Source organism: Aegilops tauschii, chromosome 5, assembly GCF_002575655.3.
Source record: "Aegilops tauschii subsp. strangulata cultivar AL8/78 chromosome 5, Aet v6.0, whole genome shotgun sequence".
Taxonomy (NCBI): Eukaryota; Viridiplantae; Streptophyta; class Magnoliopsida; order Poales; family Poaceae; genus Aegilops; species Aegilops tauschii.
The window spans coordinates 497277655-497300443 of record NC_053039.3 but is presented as its reverse complement, the minus strand read 5'-3'; the positions used below and the strand labels follow the sequence as shown (position 1 = coordinate 497300443).

At 46.3% G+C, this 22789-nt stretch overlaps 1 protein-coding gene across 1 annotated transcript; it reads left to right on the top strand.

The window, feature by feature from the left end:
- The first annotated feature begins 13596 nt into the window (after positions 1-13596).
- LOC109739372 (uncharacterized) lies at positions 13597-16186 on the top strand. Its single transcript, XM_020298465.4, has 2 exons — positions 13597-13987; positions 15428-16186. The coding sequence occupies exons 1-2, from the start codon at positions 13783-13785 to the stop codon at positions 15751-15753; spliced, it is 531 nt and encodes a 176-aa protein (XP_020154054.1). The 5' UTR covers positions 13597-13782; the 3' UTR covers positions 15754-16186.
- The last annotated feature ends 6603 nt before the right edge of the window (positions 16187-22789 follow it).

Here is a 22789-nt window from a genome sequence, read left to right as displayed (position 1 = left end):
GGGACGCCTGAGAAGAAAAGGCGCAACACCAATTGACGAGATGACATTGTAAGATTCTCGGGAAACGAACTATGGAAGCAAGTTCTGAGACAAGGGTTCGTCATTAAATCAAGGAGAGGTGAGGAGGTGACTGATTCACTCAGCGACAATCCATTGAGATTTCCAAAAGATGGATTTCCACAACTATGTGAACAAGGAGATAACATTAGCTAGATCGAATGACTTAATGATGTATGCTTGAGGAAAACATACACAGTTAAACATTGGTTGAAATGTGCACCCGAAATATGGGCTAGGTAGCACGATCAATGTTCGAATGATGATTCAATAAGCCATAGACGTAGAATGAAACTATAAACCAATAACTTCAAAGCAATAGGGTTGCTAGGAGTTTAGAATTTACACATCACAGACCATTTGTCGGTATTTCGGTTAGAAACAACACGGGGACCAAGAAAGAATAGTGATGGTGAGAAGTATCACTGTACCAAGAATTCTTAAGAGGTGGAGTAATCCTCATGACATTCTTGACATAAAAGATGGTAATACTCCAAGGTAGAACATATCATAAGCTAGATAGCAAGGAAATCAAGATACAACACAAAATATGAACAAGCTTGTGTTGGGGGGAGGCAAGAATGTTGTCGATGATAACACAAATCATCGAGGGCAAGGATGGTATTTCTCATTATGAATTCGATTGATATCCTGGAAGAGCTCAAAATGTTGGTGCTGATCACGACACATTTGTCGAGAGATTTCATGAAGATGTAATCTATCGGCGATGACATTAAGTCAAAGGAATTATGAAGCAAAAGGTTATTGGAACCATGGGTACGACACAAACTCGAAATCAAGCTTGTTGTTCAAGGTGAAATGATATGACGAGAAAGATCGACGTAAGCTTAGCTCATCGTCGAAAGTTGTGCTTCGGGATTAAGGACCAGGTAGCACAGTTAAAATCGGCACGACAAGGATATAGACAAGCAGGCTAGGAATGACGTGATTGAGTTCAAACTCGTAAGTAATGAAGGTTACCAAGAGTTGCTTAATCGCGATGCGGACTCGAGTCAGTTATCGGTGTCTTTGAGTGTTTAATAACTCAGAGCCCGTGAAAAATTGGAATCAATGAGAATGTAGCACTTGATGGAGAACTCATAAGAAGTTATGCAGTTCCGTGATAATCTTGAAATACCAGGGGGTAATACTCGACGACAAATCAAAGTAGAGGTTGGACTGGGGTATTACTCTACAGAAGACAAGTGCTTAAACTTGCACGAGAAATGGTATTTAAAGGAGAACATGGTCGGAAACCTCGATCATAAGTGACCGAACCACGGATACAAGATGAACTTATAACAAGGGGGTAACTATTTTTACGAGCAGCTTCCATGATAAGTTATACATCGTGTCCATGGGCATGAACACAAAGTTCAAGGTCGACTCCCACTTCTCCAATGCATAACCTTTCATTCACTCCTCGCGTTTGATGAAGTTGTAGTGCTGAAATTTTATTTGGCATAACACCGTTAGAGTATGACTCGTAGAAGCTTCCGGGATTACACAGATTAGAAAAGGCATAGCTTCAACCCATCAGGGTCTCTTAGGAACATATACCACAAACTTCAGGAGTAAATAACACAAGCTCGAAAGCAGAGCATGGTTGATCAATCAAAGGATAGGATTTACCAATGGAGAAAGAACTTCCAAAGTGATTGAATATGAAGGACGCTATCGGATAAAATCCAACAAAGGATCCGGTGGTCCTCAAAGGATCTGATGTGAGCATCGGTACTCAACCAGAGGAAGAAACAATGCGAAGGCATTGGATTATAGAAACAACTGACTAATTCAGAGCTCATCTGCAAAGGAATTACGATTTTCAAATCAAGGGATCAGAAGCCAACGATCTGATTAAGAATGGATAAGTTGAATAGACTTAGGGGTACAACCGACGGCAATTTGATGAGTCGATAACCAGCTCATGTTAAAAAATGACGTCTGAGCCGGAAGGATGAATTCTAGGATATGATTGAGGATTGCGAGCATTCGCAACATATTGAATCAATGGACTCAAAATGATATTTGACAAAGGATGCCAATAAGATTACCAGACTTAAGGGATTAACCATAATGCAACCAAGCAAGAATTTCAAGAGCAAGAGGATGCTCAGGATTTTTGGAAGATCGAATGGTATTTCGAAAACTTTTGTGAAACACATGAACAACTGGGAAAGAGCGGATACTCGATAAGCGCGAGGAATTATCCGTAAGGGTATTCATGAGGCAAGAACTGTATAGCAGTAAGCTCAAAGGATTCTTGGAACAAAGGGAGAGCGGTTCGGGGCATCTTGTATTAACAAGATCAACTTGGAATATAATTAAGAACGACGGGTGTAAGTATTTATCCATAGGGATAGATCAGTGGTAGGGAATTGCAAAAGAAACGAGCACAAAGTCTCGAAAGAGTATCGGGGAGTAACTTCAAAATCTTCTGGTGCAGTAGGCGATCATCTGTGATAAGGGGCTCTCCGGGAGAAGTAGTTACAAGAACCTAGAGTCAGATTTAGTAAAATCATTTAACCCGAATAGAAGAGAGATCAGAGTCCCAGAGTAAGGATCGAGGAGTAAAAGATCCTAATACCACCCAATGGCGACGTGGGCCCGTAAGCCACACAGCCATGTTATTAAAGTTTTTCAATGACTAGACTCGACTTCGACCAAGGAGTTGGAAAGGGGGATTCCTACAGGCAGTCGGCTCTGATACCAACTTGTGACGCCCCCGATTTAATTGTACACTAATCATACACGCAACATGTACGATCAAGATCAGGGACTCACGGGAAGATATCACAACACAACTCTAAAAATAAAAATAAGTCATACAAGCATCATAATACAAGCCAGGGGCCTCGAGGGCTCGAATACAAGTGCTCGATCATAGACGAGTCAGCGGAAGCAACAATATCTGAGTACAGACGTAAGTTAAACAAGTATGCCTTAAGAAGGCTAGCACGAACTGGGATACAGATCGAAAGAGGCGCAGGCCTCCTGCCTGGGATCCTCCTAACTACTCCTGGTCGTCGTCAGCGGGCTGCACGTAGCAGTAGGTACCTCCGGTGTAGTAGGAGTCATCGTCGGCGGTGGCGTCTGGCTCCTGGGCTCCGGCATCTGGTTGCGACAACCAGGTAGAAGGGAAAGATGGAAAAGAGGGAGAAAAGCAACCGTGAGTACTCATCCAAAGTACTCGCAAGCAAGGAGCTACACTACATATGCATGGGTATATGTGTAAAGGGCCATATCGGTGGACTGAACTGCAGAATGCCAGAATAAGAGGGGGATAGCTAATCCTGTCGAAGACTACGCTTCTGGCCACCTCCATCTTGCAGCATGTAGAAGAGAGTAGATGGTAAGTTCACCAAGTAGCATTGCATAGCATAATCCTACCCCGCGATCCCCTCCTCGTCGCCCTGTTAGAGAGCGATCACCGGGTTATATCTGGCACTTGGAAGGGTGTGTTTGATTAAGTATCCGGTTCTAGTTGTCATAAGGTCAAGGTACAACTCCGGGTCGTCCTTTTACCGAGGGACACGGCTATTCGAACAGATAAACTTCCCTGCAGGGGTGCACCACATAACCCAACACGCTCGATCCCATTTGGCCGGACACACTTTCCTGGGTCATGCCCGGCCTCGGAAGATCAACACGTCGCAGCCCCACCTAGGCTCAACAGAGAGGTCAGCACGCCGGTCTAAATCCTATGCGCGCAGGGGTCTGGGCCCATCGCCCATTGCACACCTGCACGTTGCGTACGCGGCCGGAAGCAGACCTAGCCCCCTTAATACAAGCGCGAGCTTACGGTCCAATGCCGCGCGCGCCACTCAGTCGCTGACGTCAAAAAGAGCTTCGGCTGATACCACGACGCCGAGTGCCCATAACTGTTCCCGCGTAGTTGGTTAGTGCGTATAGACCAAATGGCCAGACTCAGATCAAATACCAAGATCTCGTTAAGCGTGTTAAGTGTCCGCGAACGCCGACCAGGGCCAGGCCCACCTCTCTCCTAGGTGGTCTCAACCTGCCCAGTCGCTCCGCCACAAAGTAACAGTCGGGGGCCGTCAGGAACCCAGGCCCACCTCTACCAGGATGGAGCCACCTGTCCTTTCAGCCCCCTCATCAGAATCACTTGCGGGTACTCAACGAGCCGACCCGACTTTAGTCACCACATGTGTCATCTATATAAAGTATATAGTATATACCCGTGATCACCTCCCGAAGTGATCACGACCCAGTAGTATAGCATGGCAGACGGACAAGACTATAGGGCCACTGATGGAACACTAGCATCCTATACTAAGCAGTAGGATAGCAGGTAAGGGTAACACCTGTCGTAGACTAATTAGCTAAACTAATTAGTTAAACTAATTAGCTAAACTAACACCTGTCATCCCCACCTGTCGTAGACTAATTAGCTAAACTAATTAGTTTTAATTATTTAAACATTTTAGTTAGAGGAAAAGCGGTGGGGCCCGCACGTCAGTGGCTGGGGCTTGCCCAGTCAGTAGTTGACTAAAGTCCACAGGGCAGCCGGGCCCCAGGGCCCCACGAGTCAGCGACCCAGGGGCGGGGCCCACTGAGCCATGTCGGCGTCGGCGCCGGAGAGAGCTCCGCCGACCAAATCGCGCGGCGGCGCGCGTCGGGGGTGGTCGGAAATCGCCGTCCGGCGGCCAAAGCGACGGCGGTTGGTTGCGTTCGAACGGGAGCAATGTTCTGCATCGATCTACGGCACGAGCGCGAGCTGAAAAGGCGGTGTCGTGCGCTAGGTCGTCGCCGGCGGACAACGGAGTCGGTTGTCAGTGGAACCGGAGCTGCACAGCACGGGGAGGCGCGCTAGTGGTGGCTCTGGCTCACACGAGCTCTAGGAGCTCGATGCGAGGTTCAGCCACACGTGACAGTGGTGATGGCCACGGAGGCGAGCTCGTCGGCGGCGATGCGTGCTAGTACCAGTGGAGCAGCGGCTACGGGCGAACGGGGTGCCGCAGGGAGGGGGGAAGGAAACAGAGGCTCACCGGGAGCCTGCAGGTGTGCAATCGTGGGCTCGGGGGAGACTCGGTGGAGCGAATCGACGACGGTCGGGGTCGGGGCAGAGGAGGAAGAAGAGGTCGCGGTGGTGCTGCGGGGCCGTCCCGGTCCGCGTGGCTCAGTGGGGAGGATGAGGAGGTCGAGGCAGAGCCTTGGGGCACGTCGGCGAGGCGAAGGTCGGTCGGTGGCCGCGGTGGAGTGCGGTGAGCGGTGACGGAGAGGCGCGGCCCAGGCGGATCTGGAGGAGAGAGAGAGAGAGAGAGAGAGAGAGAGAGAGAGAGAGAGAGAGAGAGAGAGAGAGAGAGAGAGAGAGAGAGAGGGAACGAGGAGGGCAGGTGAGTGGGGGAGTGGGAGAGGGGATCGAGGGGGCGCGGGTGCCTTATCCCCTCGTCGGAGCCGGCGAGGGGGGTCCGGTGGAGACGCGCGCGCGCGCGCGGTCGCTCGCACAGTGGGAAGGGGGAAGACGACAGGGGGGAGTGGGCCAGCCTAGCTGGGCCAGTTGGCTCGGGTGGGCCGGAGCCCAAGGGGAGGCCGGGGGCTCTCCCACCCCTTCTTCTTTCCTTTTCTTTTTCTATTTGTTTTTTTTCTTTTCCAGCAGCATTTTGCCTTTTCTTTTAGCCACAAATGACCTTGCAAAATTATGCCACTGGCTAAAACAATTCCAAAGAATTATTGTGCACAGCCACAAAAAGTTTGGGGCCTTCAGGAGTTGTCCAGGCATTTTTAGAAAATGAAAAGGACATCTTAAATACTGCTGGACCAGATAATAAATTCCCAGGGGCAATTTGGGAATTCCAAAAAATGTTGGCTTCAACATGACAAATATCTAGGGATTATTTGCCATAGGATGAACTATTTTATTTGCATGAAAGAAGAAGCAAATATTTGACATGCAATTTGAATTTGAATTTGAAGCAGATTTTGGACAAGTGGCATTTTGGCATGATGATCATGATGACATGACCTTCATTAGGGGGAGATTACTGTAGTGTGATGCTGGGGATGTTACAGTGGGGGCACACATCGAAGATGGTGAGATAGGAGGTGGGAGTCGGAAAAATTAGATCATGGGACACTTGGGTAAAGATTAGTGACTCGAGAAAGTTTGACTGAAATTTAATTACGAAAAGGACCGACACTTGTTATAATGAGACCCAATGGAATGATTGGTGTTAAAAATAGAAGTCCTCAATCGAACATCCACACAATAAATGTCATAACTACTTGTGCCAGCTCTCAGAACTTAGATAGGTTATTGTCCTCCTAGTTCTTGTATAAGTATCCTTTTCGTTCCTATCTTTTTCTCAAGAATCACGAATTGCATGCGAACATTATTGATTGCATGCTTTGACAGGAAAATAGTAAAGGGTGATAGGAATGGTAGGAAATAGGAGCACTTGCAACAACTACTTCCATGGATGTGGTTTGTGTAGAGTGGCGTGCATATCATAGTTATATCTCTATGCAACAACGTTATTACAAGCATGTGATTCACAGTTAAGAGACTTCACATCTAGTGCAAACTTCATACAGTAGTAAGATGAGATTAGTGAGAAGATGAGGACTCTTGTGATCAGCGGAGAAAACTAAGCTACTGGATGAAATGAGCATACGTCACCAAGATTTGGCACCCGGGGTCCGCTTGGTTGTTGGGACACGTTGTTTGATCTATGTCACTCCTAGTTCATCATGTTTTCTTGGGCTGGCCTCTGATCTACTGCAACAGCCTAACACATTGATCAACAAGGTTCGTATTTAAGTACGCACATGCCAAAGGAATGAGTCTGAGCAACCTTACTCAAGATGTGTTGGTGTACAAAATACCATACTCTCATTTCGAAAAGCTAGAATCAAACCTTTTATATGAGTAATCACACTAAATTTATGGTAGAAGCGTATAACTTCTCAATTATAAAAAGAGAAGCCGTTTTATAAAGGATATTCTTGCATGTAGTTGAGAAACTCTATTTTGTGGAAGCTAACATGCCTTATGTAAGAAAAACAAAATGTCTTAGAATTGGTTGCAAAAGAGATACATTTCTTTGAATTTTTATAGTATCTCCAGTAATGGGGAAAGTAAAATAAATGTGTTGACCTTCGTTTGACCCAACATCAAAATGAACAAATAAGAGAATTGGCTCGACATGCTAGACAGAGAAGATATGTTTTTTTGGGGGAACGTTGCCTTTTATCGCCTAACCAGCCTCGACCGTAATAATGTCATCATACAAAACAGAGAAACAGAAAACCAAGTCTTGATAAGTTATCCAGGCAGTCATCCCTAGCTAGAGGATGTGCCACACGGTTGGTCGTGCTTCTAGCCCAAATTGCCCTGAAAATCATCCATGGAAGCAAGAAGCTCCTTAATCTCCACGATAAACGCCCATAGTGAGACTTATCCAGCTCCTGATTTTTCAATGCTTGCATCGCACCCATGTTGTCAGTCTCCAACTCGATCTGCCGACCGCCAACTTCTAGGGCTAGCTTAATACCTTGACAGGCTCCTACCACGAACATGCCATGGTGATCGCGTACGACCGTGCCCGACTCGTCCACCTTCATCGAGCTCCATCCACGTTCACCTTTAGCCAACCTTGGCCAGGAAGTCTCCACAGCTCCGGTGGTTTCCTCCTTGGTTGGATAATGGTGGACTGTGAGCCGACGCGCACTCCTTGAGCAATTTCTAGATCCTCATGACCAAGGCATGCTGTGATTTTCTTTACCTCTTTGATCATGCGGACCAGATATGTTGACCTAACTATGACACTAGACATGCATGCATGTGATTTTCTTTACCCCTTTTGATCATACGGTTGAGTTTTAGGGCTTCTTTGGTTCACGGGATTTTATGTTTGTATGACACTACAGATCTTATTATTGTACTTTTTGTGTAGTAATTTTAAAAATAGGTCGGTGGGGATTGTAAATTCTTGAGTTTCATTTGAATCAAATAAAAACTACCTCCCTTTTTATCAAATACTTTGAACTGGACGAATGAATAGTGCCATGAACCGAAGATCTCCTATTATGTGTTTCTATCGAGTTTTCCTTTGAACAAAGGAGGGATATAACAAAGGGATTGAGGCATAGCCACACAATTGCATCTGGCTCACAAGGCTCCACTAGCTTTCTTTTGGAAATATGAACTTTAGAACAAAAGCATAAGAAAGTCATAATTTGACCCACGCAATAGCTGAGCTTGGGATCAATTCCTCAGTTCAAGTTATTTCTAACGTAATACTCATTATGTTAGACAATGCACATAATTTTTTTAGAGAAAAGTACTAAAGTTAGTACAAATTTGTGTCACTTATTTTGAGACGGAGGGGTTATGTTTTTAGTCTCTCAAGTTCATCAAAAGTATAGATTTGGTCCTTCAAATCACAAAACTGAATAAGTTTGGTTCAAAACCAGACTTTGAGTACGTTGAACGAGTTTGCCCATGTTGAACAGGTTTGATCAATGAACAGTAAATTCAAAAAAATAGCAAAAAATAAATAAATGAACTTAAATTTTGTGACAACCAAGATTCTTGTGTGTGATAGGTGTGTGTAAATTTTTGTGGTCAAATAACATATGAGGATCTCTAGCAAAAAAATGGCCTTTTTTGTGAGCCAAAATATGTTTTTTTTGCCACGAGGTCCTCGAATGTCGAAACACCACACAAATATTCACACACCTAGTGCACCCAAGCAAGTTGGTTGCCACAAAAATTGTTTTTTTTTAATTTTGGTTGCTATTTTTTCAAATTTACTGTTCATCGATCGAACCCCGATAAATGTGGTCAAACCCGGTCAACATAGTTAAAATCTGGTTTTGACGAAACTTATCCGGTTTTGAGATTTGAAGGACCAAATGTCTGCCAAATAATCTTGAGGGACCAAGTCTATACTTTTGAAAAACTTGAGGGACTAAAAACATACTTTTCTCTAATTTTTACATGTACTATAGACCAGCCATCTCTTCTCAAGGATTCTGCTTCCCATATAATCTCAAGACAGTGGAGAGCTCCAAGAATATGATGGAACAATGCTTACTAATCGCGTCCAAGTAACATTCACAGATCTTAGCACAATAATCAAGGAAGATGCATGGGAAAGATGTGTAGTTTTGACTTATGATTGGGAGGCATCGGAACAACCTATCGAGTAAGTGCCCGTTTTATGGTAAGTACAATACTCCACTAACGTAGCTCAAGACCAGAAAGTAGTGACTTAAACAAGCTTCTAATATGGTCAGCACAAGCTCTTTATCTTTGAAAAATAAGCAAAAGCCTCTCATCCTCCGCACCTACATGCACATGTTCATCCGCAGATCATCTGTGCAGACTAGAACGATAAGCTTCTGTCGTGTGTATGCTTCTTTGAGTACACGCAGTGTTCTAAACCAATGCACATTAGAGTAGTTTACAAACAAGTGTTGATTCTCACACATACATGCATGCTTCTTCATTTCGTCAAGAACACGAAACCAGGCTCACCTCTTGGAACGAATTAACTGAAGTGGAAGTGGTCGTTCCAGCACAGCCGGATCTCCAGATTTGGTCATTCACACCACTTCACGGGTTCACTGGTATCAGATTGATTTCCTCACATCAAAATTGGAACATAGAATCAGAACCTTGAGCTAGTGGGAACTAGCAGAGAAACCCAACTTTACCTGCATGGACGCCTACCCTTTCGTGTCGCCCCCGCAGGGTGATGAGGGGGGTAACCTAGAGCACCACCACCAACCCATTTCTTTGCCCCGTCCTCCTCCCTTGCCGCCGCGAGAGGGTGCGGCCAGGCAAAGCTTGGCCGGCGCCGGCGAGGCCTCCTCGTCTCACCTCCCAACGGCCTTCGCGTGGGCCAACTCATCTGGATCGGGATGTCGCGCTGAACCAGGGTGAGGTGAAGCAGCGGCACAATGACATGGTGATGGCATAGCGGCGTGACAGTGACATGACAGGCTGGGCGTTAGGGGCGAACATGTTGTGGCGGCTGCTCTGCCCATCGATGGAGCAGGCTGAGGACAGCTTGGGTCACAGGCGGCCTTCTCTACCCGTGTTGTTGGCCAGTGGGGTGGTGGCATGATGGTGGTGGAACATGTCCGGTGGCGGCCTGGCGGTTGGCCTCATTTCGGCTGGTTGGGGCGCCGGTGGACGGTTGGTGCGAGCTCTCCCCGCGGGAGTGCGGTATTTTTGACGGTAATCAAATGGCAACGGTTGGTGGCTTTGCAGATTGACGTGTTATGGGGGTGCCGAAGGCGACGATGCCTGGCAGGGTCGAGGCTATTGGGGCAACTGGACGGCCCCGTATCAAGTTCTAAAGTCCATAGTCTGATGGGGCACCGATTGGTGCCCCAACTTCGATGGTACTTGTTGGCAGTTGGTCGGTGGCACGTGTCTAGTCATTGGTACATGGGTGAGGCATGCCCCCCCTGTCCGAGACAGGATCCCCTGTGCATGGCCTGGAGCTTTTTTGCTGGGTGGCCGATGCGTCGGCTTTAGCCTCTCTCTCCGTTCTACTATGTGGTGGTGGTATCTCGGGTCGAGAGGAGGGGGGAGATACTTGCTTCCCGTATTGATTGGCCATGTCTCCACATTGTGGTGTCAGTGTGAGGTTCGACATCAGATGCCAGGGCAGTGGCTACGGATGGCTGGTACTAGGCGGCTCTCCAGTGAGCTTTGTGGTGGCGACGGTAGTTGTTCCTCTTGATCGTGTGGGCGACAAAGGGTGCGACGGTGGGTTGTCTAGGCTCATGCTCTTCGAGCAGAGGTGGCGTTGCCTAGATCTGGATTGGGTGGTCAGGTCCTCGTCGCGGTTTTTGTTCAAGATGCCTCATTGGTGCGGCTACAGATACGAGCAAAAAATTGTGCTTTGGCGCCGGCGCCGGCGGCGTCCGTGGGTGTCACCTTCCTCCTGAGGACACTGCCATGGATCCATCTCTTTGATATGGTTTCGCATCGCAAACAACACACTAGATTAAAATGTTTGTGCTAAACATCTTTTTGCACAAGTGCTACGTCGAGCAATTACCTCCGATGTTGGCTGTATAGCAAACACGACGTCAATGCACTACTAGGGAAAAGCTTATAGGTAAACGCTTACTAGTAGCGTGGGTTTATACCCCTCGCTACTGCTACTTACTAGTAGCGCGGGTTTATACCCCCGCTACTACTAAGTTGATAGTAGTAGCGCGGGTTTATAACCCTCGCTACTACTAAGTGGTCTCCACCGTGCCCCCCCCCCCCCCCCCCCCCGGACATACCATAGTAGTAGCGAGGGGTATAAACCCGCGTTACTACTAAGTTGATAGTAGTAGCGCGGGTTATAAACCCCACGCTACTACTAAGTGGTCTCCACCGTGCACCCCGAGACAAGCCATAGTAGTAGCGTGGGGTATAAACCCAGCGCTACTATTATCAACCCACCGACACATGTATAAACAAAGCACATGGAGGCCCAATCCCAGACCCACACACTCTCGATTTTACTTCTCCCTCCCACCTGCAATGCCCTTCCTCGCCCACCGCAATTGACGGCCTCGCACCTCGACGTCTCCCTCAAATCCGGCGACCTCCTCTTCCACCGCAGCCCCCTCCCCTGCCCCTCCTTCCTCCTCCTCCTCCGCTGCTAGAAGGAGAGGGAGATCTAGCAGAGCGCTGCCCATGACGATGGCCAGATCTCTGATGGAGGCAACCCATGGCATCGTCTAGGGTTTCGGCTCCAACTCCGGCGGCCACCCGGTGAGTTGCTGCACCTACTCCTCTCTATCTCTCTCTTCCTCTTCTAATCCTTGTCTTTTTTTTGTAGAAGCAGCAAAGGAGAGGTGTGGAGAAGATTTGGATGGGGAAGCACCATCACCATGGACGACTTCGTCCCCTCCAGGATCAGCATTGGCCATGGATGAAGAGGACGATGACGCCTAGCAGCAGCAGCCATGGCTAGAATTTATTTTTTAATTCCTAATTAGTTGGTAGTAGCGAGGGTCCAGACCCACGCTACTACTAACTAGTAGTAGCGCGGGTGGCACTCACGCTACTACTAACGGACATAGTAGTAGCGCGGGTGGCACCCGCGCTACTACTACCAGTTAGTTGTAGCGTCGTAGTAGTAGCGCGGGCACCCGCGCTACTACTAGTCTTTTACCCCGCGCTACTACTAGGCTTTTTCCTAGTAGTGATGTACAGTATGTGCAATAGATGTATCACCCCACACAGACTCTTACGTAAGAAACGCTTGTGACGTTTTATATATTGCAAACGCTTGCTTCAGGAGTTGTGCCTGGGATAGGCTTTGTCTTCGCATACGATTGCTTTTGCTAAATCGTTTGCATCCTCGAGCCCTATCACAGACGATTAACTTGGATCATGTGCGATGGGCCCCCCTATCGCACACGTTTGCAAGGCTAAACTTCCAAACCGTGTCAGCGAAAGGGGTCTAAACCGTTTGCATAGAACTTTACTGCACTAGTGTAATAGAGTCAACCACATGCGAAAATATAATTAGAATGTCAGTATGACAGTACATATCGTGTTGTTGTACTTTTTGTGTACTAATTCTAAAAATAGGTCAGTGGGGATTGTAAACCCTCGAGTTTTCATTTGAATCAAATAAAAATTACCACAACTTCTTTGCTCTGATCCTTGGAAACGGACAGATGAATAGAGCCACGAATGAAAGATCTCTTATTATGTGTTTTTATTGAGTTTTCCTATGAACAAAGGAGGCATGTGTGACAAAGGATTGAGTGTAGCGAATTAATTGCATTTGGCTCACAAGGCTCCACTAGTTTTCTTTTGTAAATATGAAATACATAAACCAAAAAATACATAAAAACTACAATCAGACCCACGCAATGGCTGAGCTTGGGACCAATCGCAGCTTGTTTAATACCCATCATGTTAGACATTGCACATTAAATTTTACATGCACTATGGAGCAACCATGTTTTCTCAAGGATTATGGTTCCTATATAGTAACTTCCTCTTCTTCACAGGTTCCAATACCCAACCGCCCCTATACATATTTCCCCCAGAACCTAGTGTGAATCTATATGATTTCGTTGTACACTTGATCAAATACTCGGTACCCAAGTACATGATGGAACAATGCTTACGAATCAGGCCTGGTAACATTCACAGTTTTCGGCACAATAAGTTCAAGGAGGATGCATGGGAAAAGACGTGTAGTTTCAACTTAGAATTGAGAGGCATCGGAATGACATATTGAGTGAGTGTCCGTTTTTCAAGGAGTGTGATGCTCAGTCGGGGTGGTTCAACGGGAGAAAGCCGTGACTTCGACAAACTCATAATATAGGCGGTGCACGCTCCTTGTTTCAGAAAAAGAAGCAAAAGCCTCTCATTCTCAGCATCCACACACACATGTCCATCCATACAGACCAGAGAGGCTACACCGGCTGTACGTGGGCCGTGTGCGTGCTTCTTTGAGGGAGGGTGGGTTTTCTTTTTTGACCAGAGAGGCTACACCAGATTTGGTCACCCACCGCCGTGTCGTCTCACCGGCCCGTCCCCACTCGCGCGCGTCCGGTCCGTCCCCACTCACACACTCACTCCCACTCCCCCTCTTTACTCCCCACGCCGCCGCGCCGGGCCGCCGACAAGCCACGCCTCCCCGGTCCCCACCCCACCTCGCGCCGGACCGCAGCGCAGCGCAGTGCGGCCGTGCCATCAATCCACCATCCACCCTCGGCGCTCAGGCGATGGCGGGCCGCTCGTCGTCGTCGTGGGGCCCGAGCCCCGCGGCGGTGACGGCGCTGGTGGCGCTGCTCGGGCTCGGCGTCGCGGCATACATCGTCGGCCCGCCGCTCTACTGGCACGTCGCCGAGGCGCTCGGCGGCTCGGCGGGAGCCTGCCCCGCGTGCGCCTGCGACTGCGACGCGCTCCCGCTGCTCCAGCTCCCCGAAGGTACCCACCCCTCTTGCTTTCGGTGCCCCGACCTACCCGCCCAGATCTCCTTGCTCCGGCCGTTCCACATGGCCCTTCTTTCCGTGCCTTCGCCGTGCAATTTTTCTGTGCTGTGCGAGCAATGCGTTTGTAGCCGCTCAAAATTGCGTTCTGCTGTAGGACTGTGGATAGGCTAAGAACTTGGCACGTTTTGTATGTAAATTAGGGGATCTGTGGATTTTCTTGAGGGACTCTAACCTGTGACTTGAATGTCCTGCAATCATGCACAGTTTAGCTTGCTCAGTTTGTTCAATGCTTGTGCATAAGATTTTCTGTGCCTGGCCTTGCCAAGACTGATTGATTAACGGAAAGCATACTTCAAATTTGGGTGTGAGGCCAATGTGTTTCCCTTCTTCAGAAGACATAACATGGGTTCAGCTTGTGCCTTGTAGCCTTATATTGGGAGTAATTATGTATGGTCACTGAACACGATAAAATTGAATGTATAACATGCCTTGCTACTGTCCTACTGAAATATTGAGGCCTATCTTGTGTTGGTGCTATCGCGTATTAGCATTTTGATATTTGTTACTCGTATTTGATTCTCAAGCTCCACCTAGGATAGCATCCTTTGTCCTTAGTCTACTCAAAGATCTCTAGTGCTCTAGTTGTTATTCGTGGAAATCTTTTCTTATGTTTATTGTTCTCTATGCACTCTTAAATTAGATTGTATCCATGATACTCTCTGTCTTGTCAGTAGTTTTACTAGTATTGCTTTCTGCTGTGGACGGGACATGGTAGTATTGTGGATAGGCTCAGAACTTGGCATGATATGTAAATTATGGGATCTGTTGATTTTCACTTTATGGGGGGATTCTAACTTGTGATCTGAATGTCCTAACAAGCATGCGTAGCTTAACTTCCTCGGTTTGTTCAATGCTTATTATGCATCAGATTTTCTATGCCTGGCCTTGCCATGGCTGATCGATTATAACTTTAGCTATGCTTGAAATTTGGGGGTGAGGCCAAGATGTTTTCAGTTATTCAGAAATCAGAACATTGCTTCAGGTTGTGGCCTTATATGTATTGCAATATTTGTTCTTTGATTCTCAAGTTCAATCTGCGATGCCTTCCTTTGTCCTTAGTCTAAAAGATGTCTACTGCTCTAGTTGCTATCTGTGGAAATATTTTCATTTGTTTATTCTTCTTTCCACACTCTGTAATTAGTCTGTATCCATGATATACTCTGTTCCGTCAGTAGTTTAACTAAGTAGCTCAGTTATTTTTCTCCATATTTACAGTTAGTCTTGACTTGGATATTACGCTAAGTAGTTTAACAAAGCACCCAAGGTAATTGTCAAAAAATAAAAAAGCACCCAAGGTCTGCTTATATTCCATAGCATATTTTGCAATTATCTTGTGACTGGTTTAACTGGTTATTATTGCTTCTGATGTTTCCAGACTGTGCCAAGCAATTCAAAGAGGTCAAGAATCATGCTTCCGGTGAAGAAACAGAGTTACTAATAGAAGAGCTAAAGCAGAGAGAGGAGGATGCAACAGAAGCTCAGCAACAAGCCGATGTAAAGTTGCTCGAGGCTAAAAAACTAGCTTCGCAGTATCAAAAGGAGGCTGACAAATGCAGTTCAGGTATGGATACATGTGAAGAAGCTAGGGAGAAGTCAGCAGAGTCGCTGCTCGGTCAAAGGAAATTAACTGCTTTGTGGGAGGAAAGAGCTCGGGAACTTGGATGGAAACCCGGGAATGTCAAACCACACCTGAATCAGTAACGAACACTGGAGGACGGTGATTGATACAGCATGCCAACCAATAGAGATCTTATTACAAACACCCTCCCTCGGTGATAGTGGCAAGGAAAAAGGGTTTCAATTCTGGTGACCTTGCCTCACTTTGGGCCACGACGAGTTCCTTTGTCCATAGTTATTTTATATTGGGTTTGTCAGCATTGTCACCAACGTCCATAGCTGTTCGTCAGCATTGTGTTAAAATGGCCACAGAATGACACTCATCGCCTGTAAGTCTTTAAAGGGTGATCAGTTTCTTGGTTGTTGTTTATGAATTATGGTAGTAAAGAAGGAATTGCTCTTATTTCTACAGAGTTGTGGACTGGATAGTTGTTAATGAGTTGTGACATTCTGTTTTCCCCAAATTCTCATGATATTTTGAGATGAAGATGGTGTAGTATATATTTATTTGAGATGATATTTTGGTCAAGTGACTACTGAAGAGGCTGTCAAAGAAAGGGAGAGATCCCAAAGACTTCTTCAAACCTGTCGGTACTTTTTCATTTGAACTATGCATGGTATTGAGATAGACAACTTATATGCTGGTGCTTTGTTTCTTTTACTCACAGAGAATTCAAGTTGTCAACCTAACATGCCCACAATAAATGAAATATCTGCCTTTGCCAGCTCTCAAAACCTTTGCAGAATTCACCCTCTTACATAAACTCTTCATGTTCTTCTCTACCATGTCCACGTCTTATATAAGTTGAGTTTTGATGCTATGTGTTGCCCAGGAATTGTATTTGTATTTGGTACGCTCTAATAGTATTGCTCAAGTGTGTTGCTCGGGGGAAAATGGTAAAGATTGTTAGGACTGATAGGCAACGGGACTACCAGAAATAGTAGATGAAAAGGATTCTGTGTGCATAAAGTGTTGTGTATGTCATAGTTACATCTCGATGTAATCAAGCTACTAGTTATATTCAGGTCCAGCAACACAGGGTCAACAAAGAAGATAAAAATGATGAGAAGATGTGGAACCTCAAGGAACGTGGAGGACCTCTAAACCTTGAGCACGCGAAAATAATCGAACCGGATGTACAAAAAGAACCGGAAGCGCAATCTTTCCCAGTGTTTCCTGTTGGATAGGGTTGGCCGCCCATCTGTTGCACTAGCCTGATACATGATGATGAAGGTTAGCGTGTAAGCATGCACATGCCACAAGGGATATCCAAGGAATCTTGCTCATCATATGTGGATGTACAAATTACAATTCATGTCATTTCCAAACGCGGAATTTATTCCCTTTTGTATGAGTAATTGTAAACTTTAATTTAGATATCACTGTGTACCAGCTTCATCGAAATAAAATTTGGGAGTGGCGAGCTCCTCAATAGAAAAGGAAGCTATTTTGTACAATATTCTTGTGGTTGCGGATTTTATTTGTGAGCAATTGACGTGCGTCCAGTGTTACTGTCAGGAAAAAGAAATAAATGTCTTCAGAGTTTGTTGCGTCAGAAAGACATGTCTTCAGAGTTAATCTGAAGGCATACAAATCCACGGCATAGCGGTGATCGCTCCATGAGTATCCGACGTGTACGCGATGCTCGCCATCGTGTCCATCCACAGCGTGCTCCTCTCCAAAGCCAAAGGTGAGGGCAGCGACCCATCACTCTAGGATGTTGGCAGCAACAACGTGCTCTCGCCGGAGAAACCCGAGGCCGTGCGGCGCCACCACCCGAGCACGCCGCCCGTGGACCAAGTGAAGAACTCCATCGAGTTCCCCCTCGTGCCCTGCTGCCTTGGAGGTTCACCGGCATCTGCAGCGGCTCACGGCCACGGCGAGCAGTCACGCTGGAGCCTCACCTGCACCCAATACCGTTTTCACGTCTATGCCGGAGCAGGGTGTGTTGCCAGGACGATGCAGGGAGAGGCGGCAGCGCTTGCCGTGATGGCCGTCAATAAGCTCGACATCGGCGGGCATGGCGCATCGTGGCTTGAACGCCACGAGCTGGTAAGGCAAACGGGAGACCAATGCGGATGGGAGCAGTTCAACGGCATATGCATGTTTTTGGTTGTCTTTTTCCTCTTGAAGTTGAAATTATTTCTGGATCGCTTACAAATCCTAGACTAAACTTGCCAATCTGTGCTGTGTTTATTATTCTATACTTAAGTAGGGTAGTTTCAAATTCTTTTAATAAGTACTCCCTCTGTAAACTAACATAAAAGCGTTTCTTTATCTTTACCTAATATTAAAAGACGGAACCTTTCATAGTTTTTCATATGTCATCCCTTTATATCCGTTGATTTTGTGTTAACCACAAAGATCAACGGCTGAGATTTAAAAAGAGAAAGGTTTTTTGTTGGCCTTCCGCCATCCCTTAATATGGGAAACTTTTGTATCCATGCGTACGTCCCGTCCTTCCCACCTCACCTCTAGCACATGATTTATTTGGAAACAAATCGGACAGAATCTGTCATGTTTTCCCGTTCATAAAAACCAGACGCCTACCTAGCCCCTCGCACGACCACGGATTGGAAATTAAAAACGTGCACGGGATTTCGCTAGGGTTCACATGTAGACGTCGCGGAGCTTGGCGACCCCGGTGCATATAGGGTGGCCTGTAGTTCCTGGCCGAGTCACGGAGTAACATGTTGGCGAGGAGGCAGCAGACAGCACAAGCTCCAGGAGCGGCACTGGGGACTCCAAGGTCGGCGACAACAAGGACTAGGGGCGGCTAAGTCTTGGTGCCATGGCATTGTCATTGCCAATCATAACATTACGTCTCCTCTGCCCAGTGTGATTGACGACGGGGCCGCGGTTGGGCAGCACCCGCACTACGGCCCGCGATGAGACGACAACACGGGCGATGCGGTGGCGGCCAGCGGGGCGTGGCTCGTGCGGCGCGGTGGTTACCAGCGGGCGTGGCTAGCAGCCAGCTGTCCCCAAGGCATGTGGGCGGCTCAGACGTGCAGTTGCCAGCGGGGCATGGCTGCGACGGCGAGGAGTGGAGCGGTGGCTGTGCTGCGGGTACGCTCCAAGCTTGCGGCAGCGCACTCGCAGCGGAGGCCAGCCAGCGAGGGCAGGGGACGCGCATCGAAACGTATTGGGGGGGCTCAGCACATCAGCGGCAGTCGGCAGCGGCATCGTGCCGGGAGGCCAAAACTAGCGGTGGGGCAGGCGAGCACCACAATCCGCGGAGTAAAAGCGCGGCGGCGCGCGTGGCCAGCGCGGCCATACGTGCATGCGGCGGCCGGGAGCGTCTGCGCACATGCAGCTTGGTCGGGAACGTCCGCCAGCTTGTGGGCTGTGGCCACTTGAGGCAGCTCCCAAGCCTATCTACGTATTCATTTTAATTTTCTTCACGAAATTAACTCTTCAATTTGAGCACACACGTAACAATGTCTTTATATATGCACATTGCCAATGCATCTCACAAATTACATTGTTCTTCAATTGCGCATTTGCCAACAAAGCTAGCTTAGATTGGATATAATTATTATTGTGTTCGGAGAGAGCTACTACTTACAAATTAGGTGCAGTTTAATCCATAGTAGGCTGGTTCGCTGGTCGATGGTGCGATCCCCGTCCCGGGGTCGATCGACCCCAATCTGAGTTAGCGTCCACGATCAGGGTAGTGATCCGGCAATCGATCCAGCTCGACCCACCGTCGTCCCCGGCCATAGTTCCATAATGAAGCACATGTGAATAATATAATCCGTTGCAACGCACACTCTTTTGCTACCTATATGTAATTTACACCTAATAATAAAGGATGGTAATATTCTTGGTTTCATTTGCTTCGATGATTTTCTATTATTGATTTCGTCCGCTTCATCCTACGTCTGTGCGCACCAGAGCCCACTAATCTCTATCTCTACTATATATATACAAACAGATTTGATGCATTTATTTGATTTGATAGGATTCTTTTACCAATTAATAATCTTATCTCGCTTCTTTACATAAAATTTCACAAACTTATATATGTACGAGTAACAACAATCAACAAGTTGAGCCATCAACAAAACAGAGGATGCGGTGTGGGTTCTGTTTACTTGAGGGAAACGAAGAAATTAAACTCGATGGCATGTAGCACCCAGGCAGAGCCATCGTCACTCAGCTCAACATCTCGACATCAATGGAGACGAGCAAGAGTACATTATCCAGTTCGACGGCACTTCAAGGACCCATCCGCCGCTGTTTGCGTTCACGGCCATCTCGCTTGAGCACAACACTACGGTTGCCGCACGGCACCCCCATGACTTCGTAAATACTTCAGAGGGTCCAAATAGGCTACCAAATTTAACTTTAAAATTAATTCTTTCAGATTCTAGCCATCTGGATTATTAAATAATTTTTTTATTTTTTGCAAGAAAAATGCGTCTAGATCATGGAGTCCGCCTACCTGTCGCCGTCAGGTGTCACTGTTCCGGAGTTATTATAATGCACTGATGAACGTTTTGATGTGCACACTAATTTACTTTCCCGTTGCAACGCACGGGCATATGTGCTAGTAGAATATTAAAGTAATGATTTAAACGCTCTTATATTAGTTTACGGAGGGATTACATCTTAATTTGTTAATTCCTGGTGATATCCCCGATGCCCCATCGTTGTATATCGTCTGTTCCTGGTTCTGTTGCCGGTTTCAGAAGTACAAGTGCAGAGTTCATAGCATGTCACATAGTTAGTTATAAACTCACTTGAAAATTATGTGCTAGTTTTCACTAGCTAGATACAGAGAAGCATAATCTTAATTAACTGAAAATTATATACATGAGCGGCCAGAAAGAAAGCACGAGGTGGAGACGACGTTTAGTATTTTTAATTCCAAGAGTATCATCATGCATTGTCCTTCGACAGTTAAATGGTCGGTTGGCATGCTTTCATCGCCATATCACCGTTTTAACAGTGTACACCCCTCAAATTGATCGGGTAGTAAATCATCTAGTTGATGGTGGTCTCTCTATACTTGAATATGCCGACGATATGATTCTCTTCATGCATCATGACCTCGAGAAAGTGAGAAACATGAAATTGATTTTATCAGCATTCGAGCAACTCTCGGGTCTTAAGATCAATTTTCATAAAAGTGAATTATTTTGCTTTGGCGACGCTCAAGACGAGGCACACCTGTACGCCGAAATGTTGAGATGCAGGTTGGGCCAGTTTCCGATCACATATTTGGGGATACCGATACATTATCGGAGACTCACAAATGCTGAATAGAAAGACGTCGAGGAGAGACTGCAAAAAAGACTTAGCAGTTGGAAAGGAAAATTGCTGTCTCTCGGTATTGGTTCTCACAAATTCAGTACTAAGTAATATGGTACTATATATGGTTTCCTTCTTCCAGTTGCCGAAAGGAGTTTTACATAGATTGGATAATTTTTGATCAAGATTCTTTTAGCAAGGAGATAGCGAGAGAAAGAAATATCGACTGACTAAATAGAGTGTGGTTTGCCGTCCCGAAGACCAAGGAGGGTTGGGCATTCATGACCTTTAGGTTAAGAATAGGGCCCTCCTCGGCAAATGGTTGTTTAAATTACTAACGGAAGATGGTGTATAGCAAACCCTCCTGAGGAGGACATATGTGGGTTCGAAGGCGGATCCCAAGTATAATGGAAGCCTGGGGATTCTCACTTTGGGGGGGGGGGTCTAATGGCTACGAAGAAGTATTTCTTCTGCTATGGATCCTACTAGTAGAAAAGGGGGCTTTTGAACCGGGACTAAAGGGTCGTTACTAATGCCTCCCCCCTTTAGTCCCGGTTCTTACACGAACCGGGACTAAAGGCCGTCCACGTGGACGCAGCCTGGAGCTCCACCTTTAGTCCCGGTTGGTGTTACCAACCGGGACTAAAGGAAATTTTATGAATTTTTTTTTGAAAATTTTTTTTGCGATTTTTTTTAATTTTTTTTATTTTCAAATTTCTGAATTATTTTAACCTCTAATCTCTAATCACCATCCCTCATCACTGCTCAATTTATCCTCTAATCTCTAATCACTCCTCATCATTTCAAATCATCTAACTTTTCGGACGGTCACTCATCCTCTCACTACTCCAGCCTGAGCACGCTTAACTTCCGGGTAAGATGTCAATTCTATTAACCCTCAGGAATTTAGCTTGAGCATGAAGTGACACATTTCACTGTTTGAGTTTGAAACTATTGTTTTAAAAAACAATAATTATTTAGTAACACTAATATTTCTGGAATAATTAGTTTGACCATTGTTTGACCACTGTTTAACCACTGTTTGACCAAAATTCAAAAAAACTGAAATAATTATTTAGTAACACTAATATTCTAGAACTTTTTGAGTAGATGATTTTTCATATAAAAAACTTTTTCATCCGAGTTCGTATGCAAAAGTTATGCCCATTTTAAGAAATTCCAGAGAGATTTTGCAAATAAAGTCGAAATTCATATTTGTTAATTTTCCCAACAACTAGACCACATATCACATGGGAAACTTATTTTATTTTATTTTTTTGACATTTCCATCATTTTCTTTTGTTTTTTCTAAAACTGAAAAGGCGATCCAAGAGGGGGGGGGGGTAGAGTTTGAAAATGAGGCCTTTAGTACCGGTTTGTGCCATGAACCGGTACTAATGCCTCAAAGCCCATTAGTACCGGTTGGTGGCACCAACCGGGACTAAAGGTTAGACCTTTAGTCCCGGTTGGTGCCACCAACCGGTACTAATGGGCATCGCACCCTTTAGTCCCGGTTCGTGGCACCAACCGGGACTAAAGGGCCCAGATGAACCGGGACTAATGCCTTAGCCGCACGAACCGGGACCAATGCTCACATTAGTCCCGGTTCGTGGCTGAACCGGGACTAATGTGAATATTGCCATGTGACGAAAGCCCTGTTTTGTACTAGTGCTTCTCGATTAAGGACGGCTCGGAAATTAGATTCTGGGAGGACAAGTGGCTAGGAAATGCCACACTCAGGAAACAATATCCCATACATTATTGTGCGCCACAAGGGTGATACTATCGGCACGGTATTGGAATCATTTCCGTCAAATATGACATTCAGAAGAGATTTAATTGGACCCAGACTCCAATCGTAGA

Excerpts from the sequence above, each read along its gene's own strand:
- LOC109739372 (XM_020298465.4), top strand. The coding sequence starts at position 13,783 with ATGGCGGGCCGCTCGTCGTCGTCGTGGGGCCCGAGCCCCGCGGCGGTG. Across the intron at positions 13,988-15,427 it reads GCTGCTCCAGCTCCCCGAAG|ACTGTGCCAAGCAATTCAAA; the intron begins GTACCCACCCCT and ends TGATGTTTCCAG.